This window comes from Pelodiscus sinensis, chromosome 14 (assembly GCF_052426305.1).
Source record: "Pelodiscus sinensis isolate ZL-2025 chromosome 14, ASM5242630v1, whole genome shotgun sequence".
NCBI lineage: Eukaryota > Metazoa > Chordata > Testudines > Trionychidae > Pelodiscus > Pelodiscus sinensis.
In genome coordinates, this window is record NC_143065.1 from 32,874,410 (window position 1) to 32,895,552 (window position 21,143).

At 43.0% G+C, this 21,143-nt stretch overlaps 1 protein-coding gene across 6 annotated transcripts in view; it reads right to left on the reverse strand.

Annotated features, from left to right (window-relative positions):
• The window catches only part of AKAP13 (A-kinase anchoring protein 13), a 378,791-nt gene that overhangs the window by 262,261 nt on the left and 95,387 nt on the right, over positions 1–21,143 (reverse strand). For all 6 annotated transcript variants that reach the window (XM_075897025.2, XM_075897027.2, XM_075897026.2 and 3 more), the window contains exon 5: positions 5,300–5,342. In XM_075897025.2, coding sequence (XP_075753140.2) covers positions 5,300–5,332 — 33 coding nt within the window. In that variant the 5' untranslated portion in view covers positions 5,333–5,342. The remainder of the gene's footprint in view (positions 1–5,299; positions 5,343–21,143) is intronic.

Here is a 21,143-nt window from a genome sequence, read left to right on the forward strand (position 1 = left end):
GAGAGATGGCCCTTACAACTGCAAATCATAGGAGAAGAGATCCATTATAGCAGTACACACAGAAGACCCTGGATACCGGTCCCAGCTATGTGACCCTGACATGTCCTATGATTGTGGCCAGTACACACAAAGTACATTCTCTAACTAGCACTATTGCATCCCACAAAGCTTGACTGCAATGCACAAGATAATTTCTGTATTCAAGTGTGGTCCATAACATTAAAAAAAACTCAACCCCTAGTTAGTAGTAGTAATTCATATCTGTTATGGGCATTTAGGTAATCCTTGTCAATGACTTCTTAACTCTACCAGCCCTGTTCTGAGAGTTTCTTGTTGTAAATAAGATTGCAGTGAATATTACAGAACCCTAGTGTGGCATGTTAGGGTGCAGGGAAAGAGGGTTTAAACATCATCATCTCAAATTCACACTATACCAACACATTAGACTTTAAAATAGAATACCATCTTTTATAAAGTAATTAAGTATTGACGGTTACACCAAGCTGATAGCTGCTTGAACTGCAGCATGATTAAATATTGCCATTAATTATATCACGCTCTGGTGATGTTTCGCTGTGCTGTGTGGAAGAACACTTGACTGCCCTGTCTCTTCTGACATAAGCTGCAAGGCCTTGAGACTAAATCAGCACATATACCGGGAGCCAAGCCAAACCAAGGAGTGAAGAGAGAACATGGTATAAAGCATTGCTACAAAGAGTAGGTAACTTACCTAGAGATTAAAGGAGAGATACAATTGTGATAAACAAGGACTAGTTTGTTTTCAGCATGAAGTGCGAGTTCACATTAACACAGATGCTGAAAGAATAGACTGACTTCATTGCTACCTGGTGATTTCGCACGCGCACATGCGTGTACACTCCCCCCCCCCTCCCCCCCCACACACACACCCTCCAGAGCAGTAGCATTATACTGGCAGTTTACAGTTCCTGGCTTTAATTTTCACTCACCAGAAAATGCTGAAATAGAACACTGATATTTAATTTTAAAAAAGGATTCTAACTTCTCTCTTCTGGACTTCAAATGAGCTCCCTCAAAGGCCTGTAACCATACCATCTCAGGCTATGACCTCACCAGCTCTCACAAACTAAGCAGACATAGCTCTTCTAGAACTGGAGAATGAAAATCCAGGTGATTTAGGCAGTAGTAGTAGTAGTAGTGCTGATTCAGTAGGTGGCTCTCTTTTCCTTAAAGTCAGAGTAATGCATCAAAGGCCCAGTATATAGCTAAAGCATATTGTTTTATTGGAAATACTTTCTTTTCTATCCTATACAAATTCTAGGTCCTGAATACATGTAACCTCTCAGTTTCCCACAATACTTTTCATGAGTTTAATAGCGGTAACCTAGTTGTCCCAGCCAAGTGTCAACTAGGGTAAATTGTACTCTGCCTCTCTAACTAGCCCATAACATTCAACTGAATATGTAATTTTTCACTTTCTCCTTCTAAGAAGTGGCAGGATAGTGCTATTGGTGCAGAGTTGCTGTCAAAAAAAAGAGGCGGCTTGGTATATGGCATATATCCCTAAATATATTTTCACTTACACACACCCCCGCCCACCCTCCTTCAGGATGGAAGTTGCTAGAGAAATAGCAATGGCTACTCACATTTAAAACTTAATTTTTTTAGTTACAAAATAGCCACACTCTAAAGACTTCCTAAAAACCACACTTAACACAAAACAAAAAAGCTCTTCCTGGAAGAATCACTAGTGTATGTGGCTCCCTATAGATAATCACTACTTTTATGTCCAATAATTTACTTTGTAGATGGCATATTCCTTATTAACAAAATGAATGACTTGTTTTGAACACAATTCTTAGCTTTTTGAAATGCAGCCCAAAACCAAGTTTGACATTCATTAGATAGTCCATACAATCTGAAAAGGAACTCAAATTCCAAGAACTTCTAGTGCTATACGATAGTAATGTCGACTGCTGACTGGTCCTGAAAATTGTTCTCTAGCTCCGTTTTGAGGGGGAAAAAACCAGAAAGTGGCAGATATGTTTTTGATATTAATCTTTTTTCTCTTCCTCTCACATGTAACAATTCACTCAAGTGATAGAGAGATACCAGTTATAGTAAAACTCCATTAGTCCGGCATCCAATGCTCCGGGACTCCTGATGGTCCGGCACCATCAGGAACCCGGAAGTGCTGGGGCAGCCAGACAGGCTTCCCCCATTCAGCTGCTGCTGAAACTGACCAGCAGCTGAATCGGGGAAGCCGGGAGCAGAGCAGCTGGGGTGCTGCCAGGTTGGTCTGGTAGCACTGCCCCTCGGGGCTGTGGGACCAACCCAGCAGCACCCCAGCTGCTCTTGGGGACGCCTGGGGCAGAGCAGCTGGAGTGCTGCCGGGTTGGTCCCGCAGCGCCAAAGGACGGCGCTGCGGGACCAACCCAGCAGGACCCCAGCTGCTCTGCCCCAGGGGTCCCCGATTCAGCCGCTGCTGAAACTGACCAGCAGCGGCTGAATCAGGGACTCCTGGGGCAGAGCCTGACTATCGTAAGGGGAGGCTATGAGGGGTCTGGGGTGGCATCCCCTCCCACTCCACTCCAGACCCCTCATAGCCCTCCCTTCTGATAGTCCGGCATATCTGATAATCCGGCACCCCCTGGGTCCTAAAGGTGCCGGATTATCAGAAGTTTACTGTATTAATTAGCAGTACATGGAACTGAGAAACTGATCCAAAAAATTATAGTAAATAAATTGGAAGCAAAAATACTTATTTTTCTGGACTGTCTGCATCTACTAAAAGTGGCTCTTTATTTCAGTAGAAATAGATTCACTTTTATAACTACTGGAGGGGGGAGGAGAGGAATTCACCAGAGCAGTAACAGTCAAGTCATGGTCAAATCAGCAGCACTCACAGAGAAAACCTATACAGAGTGCTATTATCATTATTTTTTTCACCACTGTGCTAAACTAAACTTTCATTTAATCCTTCCTGACACCACACATGGAAATAGAGACCTTATAAATATGTCCAATGCATAATTTATTATCTATACAACATAAAATGATCAAAATGATGGGAAAAATATACTTAGCTTGAGAACAACAAACAGTAAGACTGAGAAATCAAGTGCTCAAGGAACAGGAAATTCATAAAGTGAAACATTCAAATTTAATTTTGTCTGCCCATATACCTTATAATACATGTTTACATCAAATATATACACAATCTGCAATTTCTTGTAATCACTCTCTAGGGATTCCTACTTTTAAAACTAAATTTATTTTAAATTGACATGGCTATAATCCACCTGTGATTTACCAACTTTTATGTTAAAACGTGGTGCAAGATTATACACAATGCAGCGGAGGATTTCAATAAGCCATTTTACAGTCACTTTTCAGACGACAATCACGTTCTAGTGGTAATTTTTTGTGTCAGCCTGGACATAAAAAATTAAGCCATTGGTAAAACAAAGGCAACAGAATTGAATTGCAAGAGACTAAAGGCCAATATAGTCCACTATGTCAAACACCCAGTGCTTCACAAAAAACTGTAGGACATCTCCCAATCACCCCTGCCCACCTAGCTCTTACTTCTACCTGCTGTGGCTGCCGGCACAATCATTTTTCTTCTACTAGACCAAGTAGAGCTCTCTCAGTAGTAGCAACAGTGAGACTATAAAGTGACCACTAGAGTTTTACCCATCCAGTTGGCTAACTCTGTTCAGAGCAAGCCTAGACAACATGGAGGCTAAAATACTCCTGACTGCTAGAAGTCTCCCTACACTAGAATGCCTACTATGGCTACGAATGGAAGATGTCAGTGGAGCTGTATTCAGAAGTACCAAGTGACAGATTTTCCAAAACAGCTGAGCATAAATAAGACCTCTGAAGACAATCCTACAGTGGCTGAAGTCCCATCCACTTCAACAGAACAGGATCAGATGTTGTGTTATTAGAAGACTCTTTCCCATACCATTATTTTACCAGGAGAAAAGGATGAGGTGATTGAAATCAGACAATCTCCAGAGTAACAGCTAAGGAATCTCTGTTTTGAAACAGATTGAAGTCTATTTATGGGGTTTCAGAATGGAAACGCAGATGAGAGGAATCTTCTAAAATACACATTGTTAATTGTTCAGTGCACGTGCCAAAGGTCCCTAAGACATCATTGCTTTAAAAAAAAGTAGTTTACCTTTACCATCATTGCTTTAAAAAAAAGTAGTAGGACAGTGGTTACTTCTTTTTAAAACTGGCACGGTACATGTACGTTCCCTTCCAAACAGGGAATACATTTAGAACAACACAAGGATTCCACGAGCAAACCGCTAACATGATGCACTTGTGCAGTGCTAGCTACAGTAAAACAGTTATGCTGCCTGTCACTGATTCCAAAACATATCTGAACAATTTATATACACGTGTGTCCAGCTCTTTTTTGGCAGTTCCTATCATGCTGCAACAGGGCATCTATTGAGACGAAAAAGCTAGCTTGTTCTTTATTATCTTGGTCATCCATATCTCCAGCTTCTAGAGAGAGCTAAAACATACCATACTATAGAAATCTTAGCAAGCTCTCCTGCCGTTTCCTGATGACCCAGCTCCATTTCTATCCTGTGTGAGGTCTGACAAAAAATAAGGAAGAGGTGGGCAAAAAGCGGTCAATGGCCCAGATGTTGTTTTCCAGGTTAACGCCTGGCAGGCTGCCGGAGCTTTATTTACCTGCGCAGCCACAAGTAGGGACGCTTGCAATTCCCATTGGCCACAGATTGACCAGGACACAGCTATCTGCAGGGGAACAGCAATCCATGGCCACTAGGAACTGCAAGTGACTGTACCTGAAGATGTGCAGGTAAATAAAGTGGCAGTAGCCTGCCATGGCCTACGCCTGGTGAACCACATCCAGCCCACAGGCCACTTATTATACACCCCTAAACATTAAGGTTTCTTGTTTTGCACACAAACTACAACTTGTGAAACCTCTCAACCCTCCTTGAATTCCAACAGCACTGACATTCAATCAGAAATGTTCTCCAAAAAGGAAGGGGGTATTTTCATGCTCTTAAGCTTATGCACAGTACAGAGCAATATTACACATTACAGCATTCCCCAAGTTAGACCCTTAAGCTTTCTACCCTAAAGGTATTATCCAGATGAGCTAAAAAGTTCTCTTTTATTGAAATATTATACTTCAAATTTATTTGGGGAGCTAAAAATAAAATAAGGTAAACAAGATCCTTGGAAAAGAGTAAAACAGGATCAAATAGGTAGAATTTGACAGACAAAAAAGAAAAAAAACAAGGAATTTAAATATTGATCTACTCACATATAACGGTGCTTGCTGTGGAATAAGTTTCATGACCCAAACACTGGAATGGAAGAAGAAAGATATATTAATATAATTTATCATAGAAAAAAATTGTTTAGTAAACTGCAAACTCTTAAATAAGTGTGCCTTAGCATGAGTAAAGGTAGCAGCATCTGGCCTAAATGGAACAGCTAGTGGACATCCATGATGTCACATGTCACTGCCTATTTCAGGCTAGACTTTACAACCTTTCCTGAATGAGGAGTGGCCTGAAACTGCACCAGCCTAAAAGCAGTACAGGGACCGAATTGTGACTCAATCACAATCAAATCCCTGGTTCCATTTTGCTCTGAGGGAAGGGGTGGTTATTTTACCCATTTCAGACAGAAGTTTACTCCTTTCCTCTGCACCCAACCAGCTGCTTTGGCCAGGGAGTAGACAAGGCAGTGCTAGTGTAACCCACATACACTTCCAGGTATAGCACATTGTGCCATCTAGTGGCTCCGAGACCACTTACAGAAAGAATGAGGAGTCTGCTCTACAGCCTTAGCTAAGAGCCAACTGGCTTTTAGCTCATGAGGTACAAACTCGTACACTAAGCTCCAGAGGCAGTGTTGCCTGTAAGCGAAGCACTTGGGCAGCTACCCAGGAGAGATTGAAAAGCTCCCCTGCTTACAAGCAGAGGGCTTACAGCCAGCAGCATGTGTTTCTGCTGGTGGTGCACATCCACACATGCCTCAGTGCACATAACAAAATTTATTCTAGACACAGATTGAAAAATTTAGAGGGAACCTTGTACAGAGGTCCTAGGTTTGATTCCACCACAGAAGACAGGGTTTCTATCAGCCTTATACCAGGATTGCTCATACTTCTGGGAAAATGTCACAGCTAACTCCCTGACAGTTGTTCGTGGAGATGAAACTTTCTTCCTTTTGCCTTCATGTCAGTTCACCTCTCTTCACTGAAAACTCATCTTAAAATCTGTCTCCAAATGTGTTCTCTAGTGTAACAACTGTTGTAACCATCCCACATATCTAACACCCCACCCATATTTGCCCTCTTCTCTTGTTCTTGTTTGAAGCTCTTTAGGGTGGTCTTTTTAATCTCCATGAGTTCTTTGCAATGGTGCAGAATGCCTTGAAGCTTTCTGTAGGTTGCATGGTACTAATAATTATTATTCCACTATACTTTGCCAATAATTTCCCCCCTTTTAACACAGTACTGTTTTATTTATTGTAGATCTCCCTCAAGTCACAATTACAGTACGGATAGCTTGTTCCAGAATGAAGTGGTGAAACCCATTAGTCTGGCAAATGCATTTTCCAAAGGAATCTGGTCACTGTGTTTGCGGGAGTGTTGTCTTTCAGGAAATATTCCAAGAAACTACAGTACACTAAAAAAAAAAAAAAATCACTCTTAAGACATTCAGGAATGTTCTTCAGTGAAAGCAGCATACAGTGCCTAAGCATTTCTTCAGTGATAGCCTAGCCAGGAAACTTCAGTCTTTGCCCCAGTGATTTCCATTTCTATTCTAGCAACCCTTACAGGGCAAACCACATATAAGTGAAAAAGTTTTTGAAACATTTAGCTACTGTTAGAGGTCGGTGCAGTTGTAATTCTTTGCTGTGACAATGCATCCTGCATTCTACGGCCTTTAAACTAAGGTTCTGTTCATTCTAATACTTAACAAAAGGAAAAAATTAAATATTAAAATACTTTTGGGTCAATGTAGCACTGATGAAATATATGCCCGATTACCCATCCTGGAGATTAAAATCCCTGGCGCACCCACAGGGCTGGTGCGACATGGGCACAGGCAATGCAAGCCCTCCTTTCACAGCTCCTCTGAAGACATGCCTCAAGCTTGACATGGAAACATCAACTATTTGAGAGGCAAGAAGGAAATTCAAGCTCTCTGCCAAAAGTTCTCAACATGTGGCCCACAGGCAGCTCAGTTAGCGCACAGCTGCAGCCCAGCTGTGTGCTAAAAAAACAATTGCAGGTCTGGTCTGAATGTGGGCTGGGCTGGGGGGGGGGGGGGGCACAATGGGCAGGAGAGTGGGTCTCTGGGCAGGTTCGTAGGGAGGTGGGACACCCAGAGAAGGGAAGGGAAGCACGGGGAACTAAGGGTTTGTGAGGGTGCTGCAGCAGCCTCCAGCTGTTAGGCTATCTGATCCTGAGCTGAGAGCATCACTCCAGGCCCCATTGTATAGAGGGGTCTCTGGATGGGAGCACTGAGGATAGGAAAGAGTGAACGATCTGGGGGGGGGGGGGCGCAATGGTGTGGTTCTCAACCTGTGACACACAATAATAAACAGATTGAGAACCACTGTTCTATATCCACACAATCCTTGGGTTCTCTGCTTACCTCGCCAGCAAAGGGATCATCTAGTTCCTCTGTCAAACTTTTTAAGACAGAGGAACACCAAACAATATTTTTTTTATGCGGGCCAAAGATTTTTTTGAGCACAAAAAAGTCGCCTGCTCATCTATGGGCGGCCATTTTGAACTCTGTTACTCTCCGTGGTACACCTCCAACTGCCTCGCAGCACACCAGTATGCCATGGAACACAGTTTAAGAAACACTGAGCTAGTGAAAATGACACTGATAGCTCCCTCTATCCACTAACACAGGGGTTCTCAACATTATTCTCTCTCACTATTCCCACCCCTCCACTCCTCAATGTGCTACAAGAACTCCACAGCCCTCTTGTGCCACAACAGTTATTTTCTCCACGTAAAAACCAAGGCTGGCATTAGGGGATAGCAAGGAGAGCAATTATCAGGCGGTCGCATGTACCTAAGTCTCTCAGGCTTTGATTTCAGACACAGGTAGCAGGGCTAACCCTAACCTATTCCTGTAGTGGTTGTGTCCCATACATTTCCCCACAGAGAACTCCTTTTCTTTCAACATAACTTCCATTTCCTTTTTGTCTAGCATTGTGAAAATAGAAAGCACATCTGTAAAAGACAAGCTAACAGTAGGAAAATTGTACTGTGGGTATGTCACGTGTATGTGCTCATCCTACTTGGAGGTTGTGAGCTGAACTGTATTAATAACCAGAACATGGTTTAAGATCCACAGATGGAGGTGAGCACAGTTTTAGTCTTATAACGGGCCCTTTCAATTATTCTCATTTCCTGAAATAGTAGTGATATGAGCATATCTCTAAATACTAAGTAGTTAAGGCCCCTAGTAAGCAGGATGAAAACGTCACCTGCACCTAACACCCAGAGGCTACGTCTACACTGGCCCCTCTTCCGGAAGGGGCATGTAAATTTCACGAGTCGTCGTAGGGAAATCCGCGGGGGATTTAAATATCCCCCGCGGCATTTAAATAAAAATGTCCGCCGCTTTTTTCCGGCTTTTAAAAAAGCCGGAAAAGAGCGTCTAGACTGGCCCCGATCCTCCGGAAAAAGTGCCCTTTTCCGGAGGGTCTTATTCCTACTTCAAAGGAATAAGAGCCTCCGGAAAAGGGCACTTTTTCCGGAGGATCGGGGCCAGTCTAGACGCTCTTTTCCGGCTTTTTTAAAAGCCGGAAAAAAGCGGCGGACATTTTTATTTAAATGCCGCGGGGGATATTTAAATCCCCCGCGGATTTCCCTACGACGACTCGTGAAATTTACATGCCCCTTCCGGAAGAGGGGCCAGTGTAGACGTAGCCAGAGTGTGTCTAGACTACCGGGTTTTGTTGACAAAAGTGGACTTTTGTTGACAAAACTATATCTGCGTCTACACTGCCGCTGAGGTCTGTTGACGTAACATCGACAGAACTCAACAGTTTTGTCGATGGCTGTAAACCTCATTCTACGAGGAATAATACCTTTTGTCGACAGAGTTCTGTCGACAGGTGTTATGGCATCTACACTGTCCTTTGCGTCTACAATAAAGCTGCTTTGTCAACAGAACTGGATGTAGTCTAGATGCTCTTTATCAAAAGAAGCTTTGACGACTGTGTCTTGTCGACAGAAGTTTTGTCGACAAAGCCTGTAGTCAAGATGTACCCCCATACATCTAAACCTACCCCTCCCTGGGCTTTGCCTTCTTTGTTAACTTAAACAGCAAACCAAAATAAACCTCAGCCTAAACTTTCTGTTGAGGTTAACAATTCTTGCGCTTTAACCCTCTACTTCCCTTGTGCCTTACAGTAAAACCTTTTTGTACAATAGTAGAACTAATTACTTAGGACATGCCTGGTCTGGCTACAAGGAGGAATCAGCAAAATAGTTTTGTATATCTGTGCAGGTTCCTAGAACCTGACATATACACCTTTATTCTGGTCATATACACCTTTATTCTGGTCATAACACCATGCCCAGATTCAATCGCAACACTCTCTTCCAAGGGTCAGAATAAAAGTTTTACAAAATAGCTGTGTTCGAAAGACTTGTTTAGCTTTTTCCCCTGCTTTTCAGCTTGTCAATATATTACTTTTGAAATTGAGGGATCAATAATATTGGCTAGAGCATGTCATGCTTTTGTGGGGAGTAGAGCAAGCTTCTTCATTCACACAGCTCTGCCAATGAACCTCACTCCTGATACACACCTGCCCCTGCTCCTCTTGTCCTGCTGCCCACTCAAATCATACAGCTCTGCCAATTCTCCTGAGCATAAGCTATAAGAGACAGATATTCTGGAGATGGGTCCCTTGAATATACACAGAGAGTGCTGCCCAACAAGGTGCCTTTTCATGTGAGTCATGAAAAGTAGGTTGAGACCAAACCCTTTTTCATTTTGATACAGACCACTGTTTCAACCTACCTTCTACAAGAAGCGCTAACTAACCATTCAGAGTTTCACTAGAGAGGCCTATTTCTGCTGGACTTCTCCCATATTCTGGAATTAAATCCTGAAATTTGCATAGCATAACATCATAATGCAAACATTATGACATCAAGCTACCACACTTCTGTCTCAAATCAGGGAATTTAAAGGAAGCAAGAACTGTCTCTCAGACTAGACTCTTCCTTAATATTCAGTTATTTCATGGCCATAGAAATATTCTGAACCAGAAAGGAAAACATCTTTTTCTTGATTATAAACTAAAATGGCTAACCTGTATTTTGATAGCATTTAAATCAGCTGAACACAAAATCACATATTATGCTCATGAACTAAAGATAAAACTTGCATAATAATCTCATTTGTATAGTGTATCTTTTATGCTAAGGAAGCTAAAAATGTTTTATATACTAACAGAGATCACTTCACCTTGGCTCTGAAATTCCACCACACAGCTGCCATTCCTTCTATACCAACAACATTATACAATTATTGCAAACAAAAGTACAATTACTTAATTCAAGGGATGTTACATGAGGAATTTAAAAAATGACCATATTTTCAATCTGAGTAAGACAACACAATTAACCCCCTTACTCCTGCTCTTCAGGTTTTTTTCTGAAGATTTTTTCTTTATTACATGTTGAAGAGCTTTTTTGTTTCTTTTTAAGTTTTCACAGGGTGTTTAGTTTAGTTTCAAGAGCTCTGCTGAGAAGGAACCTTAATCAGTGCATTCCCACTCCTCCCCCCCATTTCAAAAAAAGGATTTCTCTTTCATGCAGGAAAGTCCCAGTAAATGCGTGTTTGAAATCACCCTACTTACATCATTGTTTGACTTCTATGTTTTGAAGGTGGATTCCATTCACATGCATTCAGAATCCAAAAGGTACATAAACACGAACACGCTTAATGAGGTTACGCCAAGATTTCCGAGTTCCAGTTGGCTTGTTTGTGCACACAAAGCTAGAGAGAATTTGTAGCTCGTTAGCTTTGCCTCTTTCCTGAAGAGACTGAGTAGGCTCCCTTCTTAAAACTCCATGTCCCACCTAGCCCAAGGTCATTTTAGTTTCCCCTCCCATGGCAGCCACCTGTCATCTCTTGGCAGGAAAAGGTCTGATCCAAAGCCCACAGAAGTCAATGACCATTCCCATTGACTTCAATGAGTTTCAGATTAGCTCTAAGAGTGCAAACATTCTAGGGCAGGGACTGCTTTATTATATGTAAGTAAAGCACCTAGCACAGTTGGGCTCTATCCTTAACTGGGCCCCTAGGCATTATGTAACACAGGTATTGCAACAATAGATGGTTCTAGTTTATTTGCAGCAGCTGTGGATGCTGGGGAAGGAGAAAGAGGGAGAGCACCAGAGAGGTATTGGCAGTAATATCAAGCATGGAAGCAAAACAGCTCCTTTCCCTCGTGCATGTTTCATAGACTCCTTTACCTTCTCCAAAAGATGGATTTCAAGAGGAAGGCTTTGTCAAATGGGAACAATGGTGGTCTTTAAACAGCCCCAGAGCAAGCATTCTCCAGTCTTAACTCCCTCTTTCTAAGCCAGCACCTGCCTGTGATCTGCAGCACCCTGTGACACACTGCGGTTCAATTCCTGGGTCCCCACTTGGGTTAGGTGGGAGAGGGAATTTTAAGAAGGGAGACCACTCAGTCTCTGCAGGAAAGAGGCAAAGCCAATGAGTGCCAGACTACACTGAGCAACAATCTCTCTCAACAATTAAACAACATCGGCTGACTTCTAGGAGCAATCCTGGCTGCAAGACAAGGAAAACCTGGGGTGTGGGAGCCCCTGCAAACAGCAACACAGAGATGTCGTAAATCTCTCCAGCAATGAAATATTGCTCTCCGATTTTCACAAAATAGTCTACATTTGCTTAGTGTTTGTGCTAACCTGAAGGCTGCCTTATCATTATTGCGTGTCGCCAATAAAAACTAAAAGCAACATGTTTCTTGAATTCCTGGGATTTCGCACTGCCAGCAAGCATTCTGCAGAAACTCAGTCAGCTCCCACAAGGAATGAAGATGATTTGAGAAGACAAGCCTTCTTTATGGAGCTGTGGGAGAACAGGGTGGGCTGCCCAACTCTGATCAGCTAGGAACAGGTTACTCTTCAAAACTAAAATTAGTACTTTGTGAGACTCATGGATGGATATGCTAGGGCCATGACAGCCTTGCCAAACTAGAGTTTTTTGCCACTAGTGCTGCTCATCCAGAAGTCGATCCTGAAAGCTTAGCTTAAGTGATGGCAGCTTAATTTAGGGCTTGTCTATACTTACCAGCGCACAGCAAGCTCTATGCTTCTTACCAAGGTGGTTTACCTAGAGCGCACTAACGGCCTTGCTAGTGTGGACATCTCAAAAGTAACAGCTCTAGGGGCTAATTCACTGCACAGTAACTTGCCAGTGGACACCTGACCTAACACATAAGTACACTCTCAAGGAAGATATTAAAACAGGTTTTCTATAAAGAGCAAAACCTATTTTATGTAGCAGACTACATACATGTAACAAAAATCTTCCTCTTGGCATGACTACAAGAGAGTGGACTGAAATTTCCTGTGTTGTCTGGTATTACACAGAGAGCAGAGTTGTAGATGGCAAAGATTTAGGCAATTTAGTACAGACTGAACCTCCCTGGTTTGGCAAGCGTAAGATCTGACTGGTCCCAAATGGGGGATTTTGCCAGACCAGGGAAGGTCCTTTGGACACTTGCTATTGGCCCCCACTGGCCCGGCTGCTGGCTTCCTCCCTATCTCCTGCTGGCCTCTCTGCCCTGCCCACCTTGCTCGTCAACCATCGCTGCCCTAGCTCCAGGCCCCATGGGACAGCCACAAGCCACAGCTCCCTGCCCCACCAAGCTACCGTGGTGCCCAGCCCCACTCGGCAGCAATGCACCAGGTCAGCCAACGCCACTGAGCAGCCCTGCTACCATGTGCTGGATGGCCCCACCATCAACTTGCTGCGGGCAACCCACAGCGCTCCTGCCTCCACAGGGATCCTTGCCACTGGCCTTCCACCAGGACTCTCTGGTCCGGCAACATCCGTGCCAGACCATGGATGTTGCCGGATCAGAAAATTACGGTTAAGAGAATTTCAATCTGTACATCAGAATGATACCCAATTGGTAGAGTGTTTGGGTCTTTGTGATCTAAATAACAAGGTCGAGCGGAATACTCTCTCTCCTTTATCCCAGCTGTGATCCATGTCACAAGAAGGCTGTGACAATGCTCTCCTTGCCCTTCTCCTACCTCCACCGGTTACAATGGACCACACTGATAACAGGGGCGGCCTGAGGTGAGCTGCCAGCAGCTGGCACCCCCGGGCGGCATGGGCGATCGGCGCCCCCACCTCCACAGCCCTCAATGGCGTAACATCATCATAGGGAGCCCCGTTTAACATGGCGCCCTAGGCAACGGCCTAGTCGGCCCAAATGCACAGCCCACTCCTGACTGATAATAATGGGAAGCAAGGGTAACACCTAGCTCCTCTAGTAGTTTCACTGACTACAGAGTGAATAAGCATTAGAAACTGAACCCACATCAACATCCTATCTTCCTTCCCCGTGATGCACCACTCCTGATGCTCACCCAGAAGCAACGTGAATGCATCGTATTGCACCATAGAGTATTTCCTTGCTCCACCTTCAACCCATTACTCTAACAGAGTCCTGCACAAACTGAGTAGAGGTCTCTGTTGCAACCAGTACACACATGCCCATCACTTGAGAACATGGCACCTGGCACCCCACCCAGCTCCATGCAATGGAATCAAAATTGTCTTCTGTGCCTTTATCACAACACAAGTGTAATAAACTGTGCTAGTATCTGTGATTAGGCCTCACAAAGAGCTAGCTTACTCAAAGCCAGACACTCACTGACACTTCACAAGTGCACTCCTTTAGCTCAGAGATGGGCTATATTTGTATCTATTTTTATCTCGAAGGATCTGTTGTCTGCATTGTAAAATTAGATATAGTGATTTTATATAAGCTAAAGAATTGCAGCCTATTAAGAGAAGTCAGCCTTTGAAAAGGAAAGTCTGGGTTCAGTCCCTATTTAAAATGCCTAAATCTCAAATTCATATATGACTTGGGTGCTTTGAATAAGCATGTTACCTACACCCTCAATACCACTGTTCAGAGTGTGACCACTCAAACTCATCACCTCTTCTGTGGACCTCTACGAGACTTCCTATTTGGGGCCAGGTCATTTATGTTAACAGGAATAAACAACGTGCTCAGATTAAATAAAAAGAAGTTGAGACCCTGAAGAACATTTCAAGCATCAGTAACAGAATACCTACCTGCTTTTTGCATAACCCTCTGACAAAGGGCATAGTTCAGATAACTGCAGCCAGAACATTCAATTCACATCACATTGTTTACTTCTCCATTGTATCAGAGGCAGCAAGGGGGAAGAGGAAGGCAGGAGGCAGTGCACTTGGGGAGCTGGCTTTTAAGCCAGCTCTCCACACGTCAGAGGCAGCGGGAGGGTGGGAAAGCCAGCTTAAAAGCTGGCTCCCTACAAGCACCAACTCCAGAGGCGCTGCCTGCTCCCTCGCCCATGCTGCTGCCTCCAATAGAGGCGCAGCTGCATGGGGGTTGTGCTTAAAAGCCAGCTCCCTATGAGCACCAGCTCCCGCAGAGCCACCTGCATCCCGCAGGTAAATGTGTAACCACTAAAAAAATCCAGCAGTTACACATTTAAACAAATACACATTAGTTAACATCCCTATTCTCCATCAGCATTCAACACTTACTAAGCTACTTTTTCACCTTTTCAGATGAAAATTCCAGAGGGCAAACATTTGAGTATGAATATTTTCATTACGTTATCCTACCAAGTTGTGTGTGTTAACCTTTGTAGTTATTTGTCATCCATTGAGATCTGTCTCCATACATTTCCTCAGGTTGCTCTTTGCAAATCTGTTGTCTACGTTGTAAAATTAGCTTTTAGAATTGCTGCCTATTCCGAGAAGCAAGCCAGTTACTCTTCTATTGGAATTCAGGATGTGTGCACAGAGAATAGAGTGTTTTAAAAAGACTGTGTTTTGCGAAGGGACCCGTTAGTGCATTATCTGTTGAATGTGCCCCCTGCCACTCCAAACACACTCTTCACATTTTGAATGACTAAATGGAACAGAAACACTACAAAGCTGATGATGCCTGCAACATGCACTAATTAAAAGGGGGCCCACTGCAAAGCAGGTGGTCTTAAAATCAGAATCTCAGTATTGTATGTTTGGTTCACAAGTATATTTGCACCCTTTGCTCGATTCAGGTAAGCAGAATATTGAGTCTTACACACCCTCTTGGCACTGTGTTCTGGCCACATCCATGGGGAGTCTGATATGTGCTATGTGGGATCACAGCTGTGTCCTATTTTCTGGGCACATGCTCAAATACTAACTTTGATTAAAATCGCCATTTCCTTTACCACTATGTAGGTACTTCTCTGTGCCCCCGTCTCAGCAAACAAGTAGTAACGGTCCCTATTGTAAATGTATACACTAGAATATTCATGGAAAATGAACATAAGACATGCATGCAGCTGAAGCAAATTTAATTTATTTTTTATTTGAGCAAATATTCATGCACACATTTTGCATGTCTTTAGCTTTATGGTATACTCATTTCCTTCTTCCACTGCAGCACTCTGTGTCAAATTGTTTCTTTTAAATAGATGAACTGCCTGACATTCATGTTTGGTTTGTCACACATTTTGTAACAATTCAGAAGACTCAGCTTGTGATTTTTTTGGAGTTCTATTTTATCGCTCCCCTTAAAATAAAACAGTAAAATCCCCTGCCTTTACAAATTTGAAAATAGGACATGAAGTAATAATTCCAGGTTCAAGCTCTTTAAAATGCAGCAGTTGCTTCAAACCATGCAAAGAACAGGAAGGGGTAGAAAAAGCAAAAATCTATCTCAAACCACAGTTTCCTCATATAAAAAAAAATCCCTTCTGCCCCCTTAAACATTAATATGGTGTATCTGTTATTGAAATCTGCTCAGGATTCTTTTATGTGCTATTTTACATTTAGTATCATACACCCCATGGATGTGTACTAACCAAGAAGCTGGGAGGATCAACTGAGAAACCAGAGGCCTGAGAACCACAGGGAAGCCCTCTTGTGCCACAACAACTATTTTCTCCATATAAAAGCCAAGGTTGGCATTAGGTGATAGCAAGCAGGGTAATTATCAGGGGGCCCCATGTACCTAAGTTGCTCAGGCTTTGATTTCAGCCACAGACAACAGGGTTTAGGGTCCCAGGCTTCAGCCCAAAGCAGTGGGGAGAGAAGCGACTAGTCAAGCAGTCCCTCAACTACTTGACTAGTCGCTTACATCCCTAGTTCATGAATAAAGGGCAGTGCGGATAAACAGCTGTCTATCCTGTTCCGATGGGGCCTGCTGATTTGGATAAATGGCTCTTAGGAACTCACAACACCATTCTAACTATATCAAATCTTCTCTTTTAGAAGCGCAAGTGTTAATTAAATGCCGCTGAATCTGTACCAATTACCTGGATCCTTCTTGGTGGCCATGAACGTTCTGGAGACATAAAGCAGCGTAAGGATGAAGAACCATCCTTCTCTGAGGCACCTGTACTGGACAGTAGCCCTTTAGTTTAGAGAAATGTCTTAGGGTGCTTCTGAGGTGAAAACAATGGCTACAGGATTTTTTAGAAACAGGAAAATGCCAATGGTTAGCTCCAGCTGCTTATAGCATCTATGTGAATTAGGAGGAATACTGGTATTTGAACATATACCATCCCCACTAAAACTCTGCAAACACTATACATTGCATGAGGGGATGCTTTAGGTGTACCCTGCTTCAAACTTAGCTAGCTCATAAAAAGACAGAGGTGGATCTAAACACTTGGAATTTCAGCATAGATTTTCCTGTTTATGTTTTTGGCTACGTCTACACTGCAGGCTTTTTGCTCAAGAACGGCCATAGCATCTATACTGCACTTGAGTGTTCTTGCACAAGTAACTTTACAGTAAAGCACAGAGGGCTTCTTGCACAAGAGTTATTCGTCTCCTCATGAGGAATAAGCCCTCTTAAAAGACAGTGTGAGCGGCCAACGGGTTTCTTGCACAACAAACCCCTATAGCTAAAATGGCCATCAGAGCTCTCTTGCGCAAGAGAGTGACATTCTGCCCACACTGCCATGGACGCTCTTGCACAAAAGCACTTCTCTAGCACAAAAGCACATGGCAGTGTGAACGCACTCTTGCACAAGACGTTTTGAGCAAGAACTCTTGCGCAAGAAGACTGCAGTGTAGACGGAGCATTAGAATTTCAGCATAGATTTCCCGGTTTATGTTTTTGGGAGTAATAGTTGTCAGGATTTATTCAGCGCTAAGCAAGGTGCTTAGTGCTGTACAAGACATTTCGCTATCATGAGCGGATCATGGTCTAAAAAGGACAAAAATCAGAACACAAGGGAATCCAGCAAGAGGTTTTGTAGGACTCCTGGAAGGTGCTTTAAACCATGGGTATGAATGAAGAGAGAACAGGAGAGAGTTCTAACTGTAAGGGGCAACCCATGCACGCATCACAAAGGTACAAAGCAGCCAGTGGAAGAAGGAATTGAATGGTTATTTGAATACAAGGTAATGTGGGGTGATTTACATAAAGCTGATCTGGAAAATGGGAGACTGATGTGGGTAACCACAGGAATTGGCTGGCATGCCTTTCAAGGGTTAAGCCTTTTGTTGCTTCACAAGATTTTATCAACAATATTTCAAAGCTCTCTATTCTTCCTTCTCAATTAGAATTGTTCCACCTGTACTAACTACCTGACAGATGTGAAATTAAAGACTGACCTCCTTCATATTGTAAGAGAGAGTTTGGATAATGTGCTTAGAACACCCAAGTAAAGTCTTCCACAGCAAATTGTCTCTAGTAATTCTTCAGCCTTAGGCAAATGAACTATAATCCCCCCTCCTCCCCTCCAGAAAAGTTTAAACAAATTCAGGGACTAACAGAACACAAAGTTGGGACTCCTTGGGTATGTGAGACAGCCACTGAAGTGGAGTCCTTCTATTGACTGGAATGAGCACTGAATTTGATCCCCTCAAAATTCTTAAAAGGTAGTCAAAGGATGTATAGGATGGGAGCTAAATCTACCTGCCTTAACTAGCTGGCATGATCGGACTTTGCATTACCCACATTCTAAAAGGGAATCAAGCTTCCAAAAAACAATCTCCTCATTCATCAAAATATAGAAGGTGGCCCTGTGGGCACACCCACATTAACATATCATAATACAACTCCAACAATCTATGCATAATTACAAAAAATTGGTAAGACAGGTTCCCTGCCCCTACGTACTTGTGCTCTAAACTACCCAAGATAAACATAGGACAGTAGTGGAGGGCAGGGAGGGTGTGAGCTCGTGAGAGGGACAACAGACTGGACATTTGGAACTTAAGTCCCTTTTTGGAAAATTGCAACATCAAAATTTATTTCTTTTAAATAAACCACAGTGGCATGAGAAATAACAAGTTGAAGCTTTGTCTACTTTCCTTTTGAGCTGCGAATGATGTTTTTCAAAAAACTAAGGTAGGAAAATTCAGCTTATCAATCAATACTGTTATGAAAAACAGAATAAAATCTTTGTAGTAACTCATCTTGAAAGCAAAATAGTAATTAAACAGAATTTAACTTGATGATTCCAGCAGACTGAAACTCTAAGCTCCCGAAGAAGAAAGGCTGCAACGCAAAAGGCAATATCCATCTCAGTTTTAATTCTGAAAGTCAATTTATTTTCACCGTGTGTGACTGGGTTTAGGAGGGATTTGGCTGATCTTTAGGCTTTGGGTTGACCCCTCCATGCTTTGAATGTCACCCATACTGAATAAATAGCAGAAATAATAATGTAATGAACCAGCACAAGGTGTTCATCAATGCCCTCTACTGGATTACCACGAGAGGAGATTTAAAAGACCAGTACCATTTACTTCAGAAAAGAGACAGAACTACAGAAATTATGAGTATGTGCACTTAGAAACTCAATCCAATACTATTTACTCTCTCATGTCAGAAAGGGAATAAAATTTAATTAAATTAGAAGAGAGCAAAGTAAACAACAAGAAATTATCCAGTCCAGTCCCCTGCACTCATGGCAGGACTTATGTAGGCCTCACTGACAAAATACACTATACAGCAAAAAGTTTAGCAGCATTCTGAAAAAGGATTAGATGTTTCTATGAATAAGAGAGCTGCATTTATATCATTTCAGGATAAATATCTATCTAGAAGATCAACCCACCTACTTTAAGAGTACAGAATACAACCCCAACTGCAAAAAGTTAGAAAGAGTCTTCTTTCCCACTCTCTCCCAGTCATGTAAATACATAACTGCCCAGGGGTTAAACCCTCTTCTCCCCATTGGGTGGGAACAGGATGTTGGAGGACAGATGATGTGGCAAAAAGAGCCACCACCAGACAAGATTTTTGCAAACAAAAAAAGGACATGTCACCATCATTAAAAATCATTGACCACAGTGGGAAAGAACTAAAGGAGAGGAAACTAAGACCGGCACTTTAAAAATAACATGGCAGAACCACTTTAAGCTATAATAATGCAGATAACAACAAGGCTGAGTTGCCAAGTACAGAAGTTTAAGGCAATGTGTTTCTGAATTTCAATGTCTAAGCAACTTACTGAGGTTTGCAGTTTCCTGCTAAAATAACCACTTTTTAAAAAAAGGTTTGATGTGCAGCATTTCCTCAGGTGATGTTTGCTTCCCAGCTGTATCCGGTCTCAGGCAAAACAGAACCACATGCTGCCACTTGAATGCAAACACTGGGTCATTCATTCAGCAGCACCAGCCATGAGACCTTTTTTACACTAAGAGCAGATTCAGAATATGAATGTTTTTGGGGGATTTTTCAAAAACATTCAGTCTGGGTCTACTCCTACTTCCACTGACATGAGCAACCTCTGAGGCCTAGTCTCCACTAGATGGTGTATCGATACTGCAGTGATCAATCCACCTACAGTGAATTTATCGCATCTACTTAGACATGATAAATCAATCTTTCAGTACACTCCCATTGACTCAGGTATTCCACCAGGATGAGAAGAGTAGCTAGAGTCCATGGGTAGCCAGAAGACCCTGATGACAATGCAGCAAGAATTTCGATTTTTGCATAGGACAGATCAATGACAGGAAAGGGAGGGTAGTGTAGACAAGGCCTGAGTGTAAAAGAGAGAATTTAAAATTATAATAAGCATAAACACAATGGAGATGACAAAAACCGATGGAGTTTTACCTTTTTTCCCCCACCCTATGGGGAAAAATGTCAAAATAGTTAACTTGAAAATGACCTTAAAAAGCAAACTGCTTCTTGATTTTAAAAAAACCACACAACTTCAGATCTCTCAGCCCTTAGGCACAACAGTCCCACAAATGGGATCCAAGCAGTTGCTACAGCAACAATCTTAAAAAGATCAGGTTATCCTGCTCATTGCCCTGCACCAATGGGGGGAGAGGAAACACTGGGTGATGAAAGCCAACAAAGTGTTATTGATTTCACTGGCTAATAACTGAATAACATGATCTAGATACAGATTAACTTGCTTTGTTTCATATTAATTATTTTACTTCCCTGGAACGGGGAAAGTACTTTGTTAAATAGACTGAAATTTGGTTTAGGTATGTGAAGCCCTAGCTGGTTAGCCCAGCAGTTCCTGATCGGTGCTGGGCTGCAAATAGCTGGCTGGCAGGCCATGGCAGCTCTGGGGGCCGGGGTTCGGCTATACAGCCCAGCACCTCCCCTTCCGCTGCGGCTGTTGGGAGAGGCATGTCCTGCCCCGCCTCTCAGACAACCAGCACCATGCAGGGGTGGAGTGTGCTCCCAACCACAGAAGAGCGGTCACGCAGAGCCCAGCATGGCAGCCTTAGAGCTGTCGAAACCCAGGCAGTAGCGCTCAGCTGGTGGCTGGGAAGCAGTGCAGGGTTATGTGAGGGGGAAGGGGCAGGCACTGGGAGTTCTGGGGGCAGGGCTAGTGCTGGGGAGCTCTAGGGGTGGAGGGCTGACACTGGGGGGCACTG